The following is a 12,585-nucleotide window of genomic DNA, read 5'->3' as shown; positions in this document are numbered from 1 at the left end:
TTTGAGTGGTCTAATTTAATTTGCTCAGTGGTTCTGCAAATCAAATCCTACAGTCTTAAATTGGGCACCCAGGAAACAAGGAACATACAGTTTGTGGCCTCGTATGAAGTTTGTCTTACGTGGCTTGTTCAGCATCATAGAAAATGGCTAGCAGAGATTGAGGGGAAATTAAAAATCTCTAGGCACCATTCAGCTACCTTAGCTGCACGATGATTCTTCTCTTCTTGCATGCTTTGCCTCGTTTGGTATATACAGGAACATACTACAGACCACAGCTGCTTTAACTAAACTGTCCTGATACATCCCCAGCAGATCCCAACTGTGCACAGGGGTCCTGTAGAAGAAAGTCACATGATAAAGGGCTGTTTCCTAGTGTACAAAGAGGTTGAATGAATCCGTTTTGAATGCTTGTGAGTGTTTTATTTAGAAATCGATATTTCCTTAATATTTTGTGTGAATGTGTAATTTTCATGGTTGTTTGTTTATTTTTTTTGTGAATCAGAATGGGGGGAGGTTGGAATTCCATCATGTAGAATCATTTTAACACCCACCCAGGTCTGTACCAGAATGTAGGAGTCAAATTCAGTAAAATCCAAACTTCAGGTAAATCTGGAAAAAATGTCATCAAATGACTATAAACAAAATACAGTAATTGTTTTTCTTGCACTTCTGACTTCTGGAAGTTGTGTTTTGTTTACTGTTTTCCTGGGCATTGGTTCAAAGGCACATGTTAATCTGGTGGTAGTGATACATCATTACTTTCTTAATACATAAAGATTATTTGTGCAGGCTGCTTGTTGGGACGTGCTTATGGCCTGTAAACTTTTTCTGCATTTGGTGGAGGAATGCCAGACTAACATTTGAAAGTGTCGTGTTGTAAACCAAAGCTGCTACAAAATTACTAACTTTAGGGGAATTTATTGCCATGTAAGACCATCACAGCAAAGTGTAAAAGTTTTAAAAGGAATTAAGTTAATTAAAGGAAAGAAATAAAAGACATGATGTAGAGAATTATATATACTGAAGTGTTACATATATTTTAATCTCTTTCATGCTCTCTCTTTTAAAGGAAAGTGGCACTTGAGGCTGCTATTAGAAAGAAAATTGAATTTGAGAAAAAAGCTTTGCATATTGTTGAACAACTCCTGGAAGAAGATATTACAGAAGAGTTTCTTCTGAATTGTGTAGGTATTTCTTTTGTAAGTTTTTTAATCCTAGTTTGCATCTTAAACAAATTTAAGGTTCTTATTGGCTCTTGGAACGAAATATTAGGGTTTTAGCCATTCTTCAGTCCAACTCTTTCAGTGCTAACGGTGATTACTCTCTTATTTTCAGTGATTGCACAGTTGAAATATATGCATCATATTTTTATAGGACCTGATTTGCAACTCTTCTTGACATTAAGTATTACATTAGTCCTGCTATTTTCAGTGGCAGTTAGATTTCAGATTGAGGAATGAGGTATAAACAGTGAGGACCAGATCATCTTATTTATGAGTTGAGTTTTTAGAGAGAGTCTGAGACAAGGTAGAAATTCCTGGAGTTGTGGTTGCTCTAGTTCTAGCTGAGGCTCTATAGAAAAGATGCCATGGCTCCAACTTGCACATCAGTCCTTTGCAATGCTGTGCAGAACCCAAAGGGGACAGTTTTTAGCTGAGCTTTCCTCCCATACAGCTAAGGAGAGAAAAATGTATGTAGTAGACCTGCCTGAATACAGATCCAGGTCACTTGCAGAGTCTAGTCCATGAAGAATATGTTATGTTGCAAGCACTAACACAAAAGTGTTAAACTGAAACAGTCTTGTGAAGAAGCCTGTAATGAAAAGAGGACTGCTGTGTCACATTTTCTGTTGTGGTGTTATAATAGCGTACAGCAAACATTTTTAAAATTGAATTCTGGATTCAGTTCATACACTAATCTCTTTGGTGCTGAAAGATGCGTACTATAGCTTTGATATTTGTGAAAAGTATTTCTCTCTCTCTTGCTGAGAGATCACGCATCATAATTGTGTCAGTTTGTCTAGTGTTTTCGTTGTCTTTATATGACTTCCTGCTGATGCAGAGAGACTGCAGAAATATCTTTTTACAAGTAGTTTTACTTAAATTTAAGGGAAGGTTTTATCTCACCTTTTCTGTGTGCATTCATTCTGTTACCCTTTTTATTTCTTAACTTCTATTTTTAATCCAGAATTAAGTTATTGATAATTTTACATATTTAACAAAAAAGAAAAAATAAGAATTCATATGTTTCTGAGGTATTCTGAATGTGACAGTCTGATGATTAGCTGAAGTATTTTCCTTTCAATTTAGGGGAAACTTATTACCCCAACTCACTATAAGGATGCTGTGGATGAGCGGACTATCATCAAACTGTGTGGCTATCCCTTATGTCAAAATAAGCTAGAAAATGTAAGTTCCTTTTCACTGCTGTTTTAAGTTTTATGAGCTCTTGCGCCTTTCTTTATTCTCTTCCTTTCTCTTTGTCATTCTGATACTATAAACAGGAATCTTTCATTCTATTTCGCTCTGAGGGCATATGGTCCAGTTGACCTACCACCTACCAAAAAATAATTCTTTAAGGAAAATGTTCGAATTTGATCAGTTGAAGACTAACTGAATGATTGAATCCTTTGTCACGCCCTTACATTTCCAAAGAGTAATGTAGATGAAACACTGGATTTGTAACCTCTGTTTATGCAACTGGAAAAGTTCTAATGGTCTGTTTCCTCAATGCAAATACCTAGTGAAGGGGCTTTCTAAGTATAAAAATACTTTTTTTTTCCCTTCAGATCTATTTTATAACTTTGTCATTTTTCATCTGCATGGAGCACATAGGTCTACAGAAAGCATAAATAAGATATGTTCAGCAAGGTCTGAAGTCCGTTTATATAAATGTTGAAGTAATGCCAAATGCTTTACAGTGGATTATCTGGCTAAATCTGTTTAATGCCTGTATTATAAATGGGAAAATAAAACTTCCTAATTTTTAAATATAACAATGCTTTCAGTCCTTAACGTTGACTCTCTAAGTAAATAATTTCTCATGATATTTGGAATCTGACATCTAGCTCTACTGTTACTGGAGTTGAAGCTCCCCTTTATGCTTAAAGCACAGTCGGAAAACATGACTAGCCTTCCTTACGGAAACAGTTTGTAGTCTGTCAACAATATGAATCATGGTAATTTTGTGTTGCCAGCATGATCAGGTAAACAGAGATACAATGTGTCATCTCCTTAACTAATGCAAAGTAATTGTTTTATGTATTTCTAAGGTCTTACATTCAATATTGAAGTTAATTCTATAAAAATATCTAAACTTTATTTTCAGCTCTTAGTTTTGATTACCTTTAATAGAAAAGTCTGTTTTATGTTCTTGGAGATGTAGTTCCTGTTACATGTTTGCAGTACTTCATTTAAACTGATTCCAAATGAACAGATTGAAAGAGGGTATTGAGGAACACAGAGGGAAGCATCTTCTGTACATAGTCTTACTTCCTACACCAGATGAGGCATCAGAAGCCTCTATTATTGGTCTGATTAGGATTCTGCAAAGAGCTATGGGTTGCGTTATGTGGGATGAGGATAGGATTCTTGTATATGGTCCTTTTTATGGTCTTACAGATATTAAACTGCTTTTTGTATTGTTTTTCAATTGGCTTACATAGCCTATGGAGTACAGTATTATGAAAATCTAAAGTCTCCTGTTAGAAGTGATACATATATAAAATTAGTTGCCTACTTCAGTCCCCTCATGTGGCTTTAAAACTATTTTATTGATGAAAATGTATCCTTTTCAGGTGCCCAAACAGAAGTATAGAATTTCAACAAAAACAAACAAAGTTTATGACATCACTGAAAGGAAGGTATGCAAATATTTTTTGATTTTATCCCAAGATTCCTAAACTTCCTTTTTTTGCAGTAGCATTCATATCACAGAGATGTGATTAGCTATGTTAAGAAGATGGTAGGGAAGGGTGGCACTTCAGAGATTAACTAAAGACTACATTTTGCCACTCATAACACAGGATTCACCCTATTAAGTCCTATTAATATCAAGGGCATTCAGAATCTTACAGGAGATGCAAATCATTTTGCAGGGCAGTCTATTTATTATTACACTGTTCTCCCTTCTGCTTTTTAAGATCTTCAATATATTATTTAGTGCCTCAGGGACTAAACGATTTTAAAGTATATTTTCTATAAGCTATGGAACAGGCATGTTAATTGCAGGAGTTTCAAGTATATTCTGAGCTTGCAGAGATACAAAGCAGAGGGAAAGACCCATAAGACCCTGTGACAAGAGTATCAATAGTGGGGCCTTTCCGGGGTGGCTCCGCCCTCCTGTAATGGGCCAACCGCCTGCCTACTCGCCTGATCTTACTTATTAGAAGATGGTTGTAATCAGCAGGAGGCTGCCCATTTTCCACGCCCCGGTGACAGGGGGCGCTACCTGCGGCTCCTTTTCCTCCCCTACACTACAGCCCAAGCCTCACAGATGGAGAGGATGTGGTTTGACCTGGGCCCTGTTAGGGTCACTGCACCCCCCAAATGCTGCACCCTCTCAGGCACCAGGAACCCCTACGCTACTGGGGAGTCCCATATGAGGCCTCCTCCAACCCCTAACAGCCTCACCTGGTCCTCCCGTCAAAACAGTAAACATAAAATATAAAGCCCCTGGGCTACAACATAAAAACTAAACCGCCTGGTCAAACAAAATCTACTCCTTACTAGAGAGTGAGGGAGCAGGGGGGAAGGAGGGCTCCCCAACCCCAGCAGCGACCGGGGGATGCTCTCACTGCCAGAGTGCTCCCCTCTGTCTATCCGAGCTGAGTCCCTGCTCCCACAGCTGCTGGAGAGGGACTGCCCTCCTGGCCTCCTACCTGGGCTTAAGAAAGGATAAGCCCTGCCCCTTCCTGTCAGCTGGTTTTACCAGTTGCCCTGGCAACCAGCACCTGTGCAGCCCTGGTGACTGGCAGCTGAGCCTCCCCCTTTCTGCCACTAGGGGTCTCCCCAAAGCAGGCTCTGCTCTCAGGTGCACTGCGACAGACCCATAAATCCATATTTTTTCTTAGAGCTATGATTTACCTCTTCTCCTAGAAAAATAAGACATGCTATCTAAAGAGCACAAGATTTAGTGTAGCAACAATGCCGAGCTCATTTTTCACAGTGCTTTTATAAGAGGTAACAATGCCAGGTATGAAGTGAACCAGTGATTCCCTTTTTTATGTAACATTAAAATCATTTGCTTAGGTTTTCAGGATGAGCACAACATATTATATATAAAGCAAGCTGTATAAACTGTGTTTCACAACAGAATTAGGGCAAATATTTTTTTTCTAACTATGAAGACACAATAGTTTATATAAACCCAATGAAACCCATGAAATTCTCATGTTAAAGGAAAGGTCTGTAGTTTCTCTAGGGCATAGCCTTTGATTTAAATAGCACTGAAGGCTCATAAGGCCTAGGTTGACTTCTGGGTTCAGTGTCTGTGATTCAATAAGAATGTTTTAATGCTTTTAGTAACAATGTAAATATGTTAATTTATCTTGGTTGCAATCCTGCAGATATAAAAAGAGGTATGAATAGCTATTGCCTAAATCTGAAATAATATGATATAAAGCAGTGGAATAAGCAGGCAGCTAGTTTTGTTTCGTATTGCAGTACATATTGCCTTATAAGATCCAATTAGGCAAAGGTTGTTTTTCTGATCTGGTGAAACTATGTAATCAGAATTAAACACCAAACAAAATTACAACCAAAAAATAGGTATATATCTGAATAATGCCTTTAAATTGTACAGTAACCTCCTTGGCAGAGGGATCGTGCTTTTGTGTGTATAATGTAGGTTTTCTGGGATTTTACGTAGAACAAAACGTATTCTCAATACATAATAAATTGGCATGTATTATTAGAAGGCCTGCAAAGCTAGGAGGCTGTTTCTTTCAAGGAGATAAGTTGTTTTTGAATGACGAATCATTTTACAAGACACTCAACTTGGTTGGGTAGAACCTTCTTTTACAGATTTTTAATTGTGAGGTATAAATTGTTATGTAAAAAGTGAACCCATTTTATTTATTAAAAATAAAGATGCTCTAATAATCACATTTTTCCCCAGTGTTTTTGCAGCAATTTTTGTTACAGAGCATCTAAATATTTTGAAGCTCAAATTTCTAAATGTCCAGTGTGGATGCGAGAAGAAGAAAGGTAATTATACCGTTGACTTTCTACATACTGCTGACTTATAAGATTATGACTCTAAACTGTCTAAGGACAGGCAGGCTTATAACAGGGTAAGAAAATGTAAAATGGGTAAATCGAGACTAAAGAAAACGTTAAATGTTAATAAAAACATGTTTTAAATGTATTCTATATAGTCATCATGATATGATTACTGTACATATACAAAGGAGAATCCAGTGTCCTTGTTTGAATGAGATTTATGTATCTGACTCATGTCAATAGTTGAGTGAAATGATTACTGTATAAGCGATCAATAATTGAGTGACTATGGTTACTGTATAAGCCAGTAGAGATACATTGGTCCATATCATATTGGCATGGATGAAAGGAAAGTTGACCTTATCAGCAACCAGTATTTTTTGGCTAATGTGGCCAATAATATCACCAATAAATTCTGTGTATATATGCAACCTCAGCATGCACATGGCCAGCCCAGCATGTTGTAGAGCAGCATCTGGCTGGTAAGTCTCTTGGGGTGGGGGGGAGGAAGTGGGGAGGGGGGGGAAGATCAAGGCCCCTGTGGTGAGAGAGGGAGTGGGCCTGGGGCAGGTGCTGCCCAGCCAGAGTAAGGTGCAGGATGGAGCCAGGAGTGGCTCATCCAGGGGGTCAGGGTATGGAGGGTGGCTCCCATTGCTGCGTGCACCCCCAGGGGATGCATCGGGGTTTGTGCCCCCCAATCTGTGCATGGGGCCAGAGCAGGCTGCAGCTGCAGGCAGAGGACGGGGACAGTATCAGGCTCTTCCCGGTGGTGGGGGGGAGGGGAAAGGGCTCGGCCAGGGTTGTGCTTGAGGTGGGCAGCAGCGGTGCTGCGGGGGAGGGGGCTTCTGGAGTGGTAGCCCCCCCTCCCAACAGTGCCACCACCTCCTGGCCTGAGTGCAGCCCTGGCAGCCCCCACTGGGAAGAGCCCGGCACCGGCGCCAGCCCCAGCCCACAGCGGCAACCCACCCTTGCCACACATACAGGTCAGAGAGCACATGCCCCCATGTCTCCCCCGGGGGTTCACACAGCAGCAGGAGCCACCCCTTCTGCATCCCCTGGACAAGCTGCTCATGGCACCATCCTGCACCCCACCCTAGCTGGGCAGCACCTACCCCAGCCCCACTCCCACCCTCACCTCAGGGGCCTCAATCTGCCCCCCTCCACCCTCTTTCCCTCCCCACACCCGTTCCTCCCCAACAGACTTAGCAGCTGGACGCTGCTCTCTAAGCTGCCGGGCTGCATATTGACAATCGGATCAGTATCAGTCAATACGACTCATTAATAATCAGCCATTGGTACTAGCCCAAAAAATCTCTATCAGTGCATCTCTACAAGCCAGCTGACAGTTAACAGAATTGTTTCCAGTCAAAACTGGAAAGTTGTTAAGTAACTGCATCTCCTCTTAATTTCAAAGTGTTCTGCTTAGCATTTGATTTTTTCCATAAGATATGCTAACTGACAAGATTAATTCGTTTTATCTTATTACAGGAACTGTTTTAATCTTGGCATAGTACTGACATAGGATTTGAAGTTAAACTTTACAAATATGCATTTTAACCCAGAATATAAAACTGTAAAAATAAAGCCTCAACCCCACTCACTGCGTGCCCCAGTGCCTCCACCCACTCTGTGCTGCATGCCCCCCTCCTGCACTGCACATCCCAGTGCTCCCACTCATGCTACACCGCACATTTTACCATTGCACCATGTGCCCCAGAGGCAGCTCCCCATTGGACATCCCCACTCACCCTCAGCTGTCTGGCCACATGCTCTTCCACTGCACCATACCTCTTGGGCACCTGGGTCACAGGGTACCCCAGTACTACAGGCTCAGTCACACTGACCTGCCCCCTGAAGCAGGGAAAGTGAAACTGGAAGAAGAGGGAGTCCAGGGGGGCCCCAACTTATGCAGTCAAAACAATGGGGTAACAGCATCTGGGTGGGAGCCCAGGGACCACAATTTAACCCCAGTGGGCCACATGTAACCCATGGGCTAGCATTTGGACATTCTTTTTTAAACAATGGGCAAAATGAACAATGTGCATTTTGGAAGGGAGCAATCTTATTGCTCTTGGTAAACTCACTGTTTGGGTAGAAAAATAAAAGTACTTGCACTTAACCATGCAAACCACTGGATGTCACTGTTTTTAAATACAAATATCTGGACCTTGTAAGCTTGTCTATTTGGTTCAAGTTTGGTTCAAAAATGTTTTCCCGGACACTGGCTTACCTAATCCCCTATAGGAATTAAGCCATAGTTCTAAACAGAGGGAAGAGCTTTAATTAAATTGCGAATTGAGTTTCTGTCAAAGTACAGTAATAGAAATATATGATCTTTGAATGAAGAATGGCAAAATAACGACAGTAGTATCCAAAAATAAAATAATAAAATAATGCTACAAAAACATTGGGAAGTTTACTTTTCTGTCTTCTGAGAGAAATTTTGGAAAATATTCCATTAGTTTTATTAACATCACTCTATACCAGGAGTGTCAAACATACAAACCACAGAGCTGTATGATCCAACCGTTGGGTCACTGGGCTGCTCTGGCACACCAACCCTGGCCCCACCACTGCCTGGGGCATGTGGGCTGGACCTGGCATCATGCAACCTGCATGTTGGCTCCAGGGCCTATCTGGTTCAGTCTTCTCTGGAGCTAGCACAGGGGCTTGGTTTGGCAGGGTACTGCATGCCAGTCCAGCCCTGCATGCCACAGGGAGCACATACTGCCCATGAGGCTCACTGTGCACATGGCAGATGGGGCCAGCACAGACCATGCACTGCCTATGGCATGTGGGCTGGACCTGGCACTGCACATGGCACAAGGGGTCTGGGGCTTGAGCTGCATGCAGCAACCCCAGACCATGTCCCAGGGCCAACATATGTTGCATGCATGTGGACATTGTGCAGGGGGTCAATCCTAGTCTGGCCTGCAGATCCCTTTATCTGGCCAATGGGGCTGGATGAATTTGACAATATAGTGTTTCAGTACCTGTCAGAGATACCTAATACTTCTCTAGGCCAGGTATTCCTAAAGTTTTGTTTGTGGAGAGCCCCTTAATCAGTGGGACATTGCAGTGGGTCTTAACAAAATGAATATGCAGTACAGTAACTTTGTTCAACAGATGTAACATAATACGCCTTACATATACAAAGGAGAATCCAGTGTCCTTGTCTGAATGGGATTTGTGCATCTGACTTATGTCAATAATTGAGTGAAATGCGAATAGTGATATTTCATTAACAAACTACCACTACTCTGTGTGTGTGTGTGTGTGTGTGTGTGTGTGCGCGCACGCATGTAATCATAAATGCATTGGGAGCACTGATATAATAGGCGTACTGCAGCATTACAGATCGTCAAGCATGGTATAAAATGTCAGACCAACTCGCGTAACTAAGCATCACCCAAGATATTTGACATGTCAGTGTCTGTACAGGGGATGGTGAGCAGCGGGTAGTTTTAATTTACCCATTATAGTCTTTTGCCTGCATGTTGAAAACCTCTGATCTAGCGTGTAAGCTCTTCCAGTGTGGGACTGTCATTATTTGTTTATAATAGAACTATTGGTTCTGGATGTAAATGTATTAAGCATATCTCTGAAACCCTTTCCAGAGTAAAAAATAAAACCTCTCATTGAAAATGTTTCAGTGATACTGCAATAGAAATAATAAATGCCTCTGTTGATAGTGCATAAACAAATCAAGAAGCAAGCTCATTTTAAATCTTGATAGAGAGTTGGGGGAAACCTAGATGGGAGATTCTTCAGATCCGTTGAATGTTGTTTCTTACCTAATGAAAGATTGCCCGTTAGTATTTCTAAAAGCAGGATAACAGGTTTTTTTGTTTTTAAATTATTTATAAATAAAGGTTATACTGCCTGCAATACTTTATTTTAAAATAACTGGTGGTTAAAAAACTAAGTTCTGGTTTTCTTTTCTTCTTCTTTTTTTTTTTTTAATATTTCTGGGGGTTCTCAAAAAAAAATAGTGCCAAATCATTTCTGTGGTGGTAATCCTATTCAAGATCAGTAATAGTATAGTCATGCAACGTACAACTGTATAAATTGTGTGCATGTTTCTTGGATATAGTGGGGTTGTTCATGGAAATAAATTTACACAGGTGGGTATTTGCAGAGTTGGGCAGTATGTTAAACCCTGAGCCATTTTGTTTGTATGTAATTAATTAGTAGTTTAAAATATCCATGATTATCATTCTTTGAAAACTTTTTTTTTAAAAAGCCTTTATCTTTGTGGGTTGTTTTTGCAGACCACCAGACATAGAGCTGCTAAAGGAAGGGCAAAGGTACAGTTGAATCAGTTATTCTCACACTCAGTGTTTCCACCTGCATATATTAAAAGCAAACCAGGTGAAAGGGAAATCTTTGATTTCCTGTTTTTCTGCATTATACAAGGTACCATTATTGCTCCTTATGCACAGGAATATTTGCCTTATTTAGCTTTTTCCTTTGTGAGTCTAGAGTAGCATATTTGATCTGTATGATTTAGCGTACAGCTGCTCATAACCTGCAAGTCTTAATTGAACCTGTTGAAATCTGACACAAAAACAATGTTTGTACTTGCATATTTTGTGCCATTCATTCTTTATAAACTAAATGCTACCAATTATGTGTGTTGAAAGCTGATGTAAGCCTTAATATAAAATACTTTTGTTTGCTCTCCCTTCTTGCATGCAGTTATGTAAATTGTGATTTTCCCTTTTTGTTTTTGGTTTGTAATATTTGGCCAGTAGGGGGCAAACTCGCATGCACTTGTAAAAGCAATTAGTCTGCCAGCCCTTTGCTACTAACTAACTTACAACATTTTAGTCACACCATAATAAAATTAGCTTAAGTTGCCCATGTTCAATTGAAAATTTTAAATTTTAGTAGCTTAGATTTAATGCTGTTTACTAATTCTAAATATTTTCAAAGCAAACATTTTGTTTTCCTTTTCTGTCCCTTTCCTATCTCCAACTGCAACAATTTGGGATTTGTTTGGGGGTTTTTTTGGTTTTTTTTTTTTTAATTTGTAAAATAAGATGTATTTTATGTAGTAGCTATATATCCATATTTTCAATCTGAATTACTAAGCACTAAATCCGTGTCTCAGAAAACTTCTGGAAAACAAATCTTATATAGGTACAATCCTAATGGTCTATTTATTAATGTTAAGTAAAATCATATGCCAATCCTAAAAACAAAACTTATTCATTCTTAATGTACACGCAGATCAAAACCTATTTATATCTAACATATGTTACTGATAGTCTGTTTCTTTTGACACAGTGGCCAGTCTGGGGAAGAAGTAAAACTCCGTGATGAAGTCATTAGAGTCTCAGACATTGAAAACCCTATGCTATCAAGCCAGTGTGAATCTGGCTCCCCTAGTATACACAGTGACAGCAGCAGTGATACTGAGCTTGAATTTGTTTCCTCTGTTCTACCAAGAAATCAATCAGGCACACCCAGTGGGATACAGATATCTCAAAAAAATATACTTAGCAAGAAGCATGATCAGGAAGTATATTCCAAGCCTGGAGGTGAAGATTCTGGAGTGATAGAGGCCACAGAACAACTGAGTACATGTAAATTAGATTCCCTGGAAAAAAAGAGTACTTGTTCAGTTAGGTTTCAAAATAAACTAACTGATATTTCTTCAAAGAATGTTATGCTTGAAAATGGAAATGTTTCAGAAAGCTGTGAAAATAGCTGTAGTAGTTCACATGTAGTGTTTCTAGGTGTGAGCAAAAGGGGGGCAGAACAACTTAAAAGAATACTTACTAAATCAAAGCAGCATATCAAACCTACATTGAGAGCACCAGTTAATTCCCTTGCTGCTAAAGGCAATTTATTAGAAGTTCTTAAGCAAACTTTTCTTGAATGGAGGACTGGCGAAACCTTAACATTTCTCTATGGTTCAAAATATGTTCCTGTACGCTTACCAGAACGCACGTTGGCTGTCGCCTGTGAGAGAGAAGAACTTGATGAGGATGACATAGAGACAGCTGATGACCTTAATAATGATAACACTATGTGGAAATCTAAAAACACTGTGCCTTTTGCAAGTTCGGATGGAGTTGTTAAACCTTTGCCTAGTTACAAAAAGTTAAAAGAAGAAACTGAGCTATTAGAACTAAAAGTAAAAGAGTTCTATAAAGGAAAGTACATCTTGGCTGAAGAAACAGCAGCAGAAGTTCATGAGGAGGAATATTTTAGCAGCCATAAAGTAAGTGGACCAAAAAATAATGGGCTGTGTAAAATCCTACCTTCCAAAAATATTGGTAAGCTGTTGGGAACCATAAGTATGTACAGCACCTAACACAGTAGGGTGCTAACCTAGATAGTTTCTAGATATTCCTCC

The 12,585-nt window shown here is 39.7% G+C and overlaps 1 protein-coding gene across 2 annotated transcripts in view; it reads left to right on the top strand.

Moving 5' to 3' along the window:
- RPAP2 (RNA polymerase II associated protein 2) overlaps nucleotides 1–12,585 on the top strand; it is a 70,479-nt gene that overhangs the window by 1,322 nt on the left and 56,572 nt on the right. For both annotated transcript variants that reach the window (XM_019531107.1, XM_019531108.1), the window contains exons 3-8: nucleotides 1,070–1,184; nucleotides 2,310–2,408; nucleotides 3,797–3,862; nucleotides 6,118–6,206; nucleotides 10,493–10,528; nucleotides 11,511–12,450. In XM_019531107.1, coding sequence (XP_019386652.1) covers nucleotides 1,070–1,184; nucleotides 2,310–2,408; nucleotides 3,797–3,862; nucleotides 6,118–6,206; nucleotides 10,493–10,528; nucleotides 11,511–12,450 — 1,345 coding nt within the window. The remainder of the gene's footprint in view (nucleotides 1–1,069; nucleotides 1,185–2,309; nucleotides 2,409–3,796; nucleotides 3,863–6,117; nucleotides 6,207–10,492; nucleotides 10,529–11,510; nucleotides 12,451–12,585) is intronic.

Source organism: Crocodylus porosus, unplaced genomic scaffold, assembly GCF_001723895.1.
Source record: "Crocodylus porosus isolate Cpor-Errol unplaced genomic scaffold, CroPor_comp1, whole genome shotgun sequence".
Lineage (NCBI taxonomy): Eukaryota > Metazoa > Chordata > Crocodylia > Crocodylidae > Crocodylus > Crocodylus porosus.
Note: the sequence above shows the minus strand (reverse complement) of the source record. Positions and strands in the feature narration are given on the sequence as shown.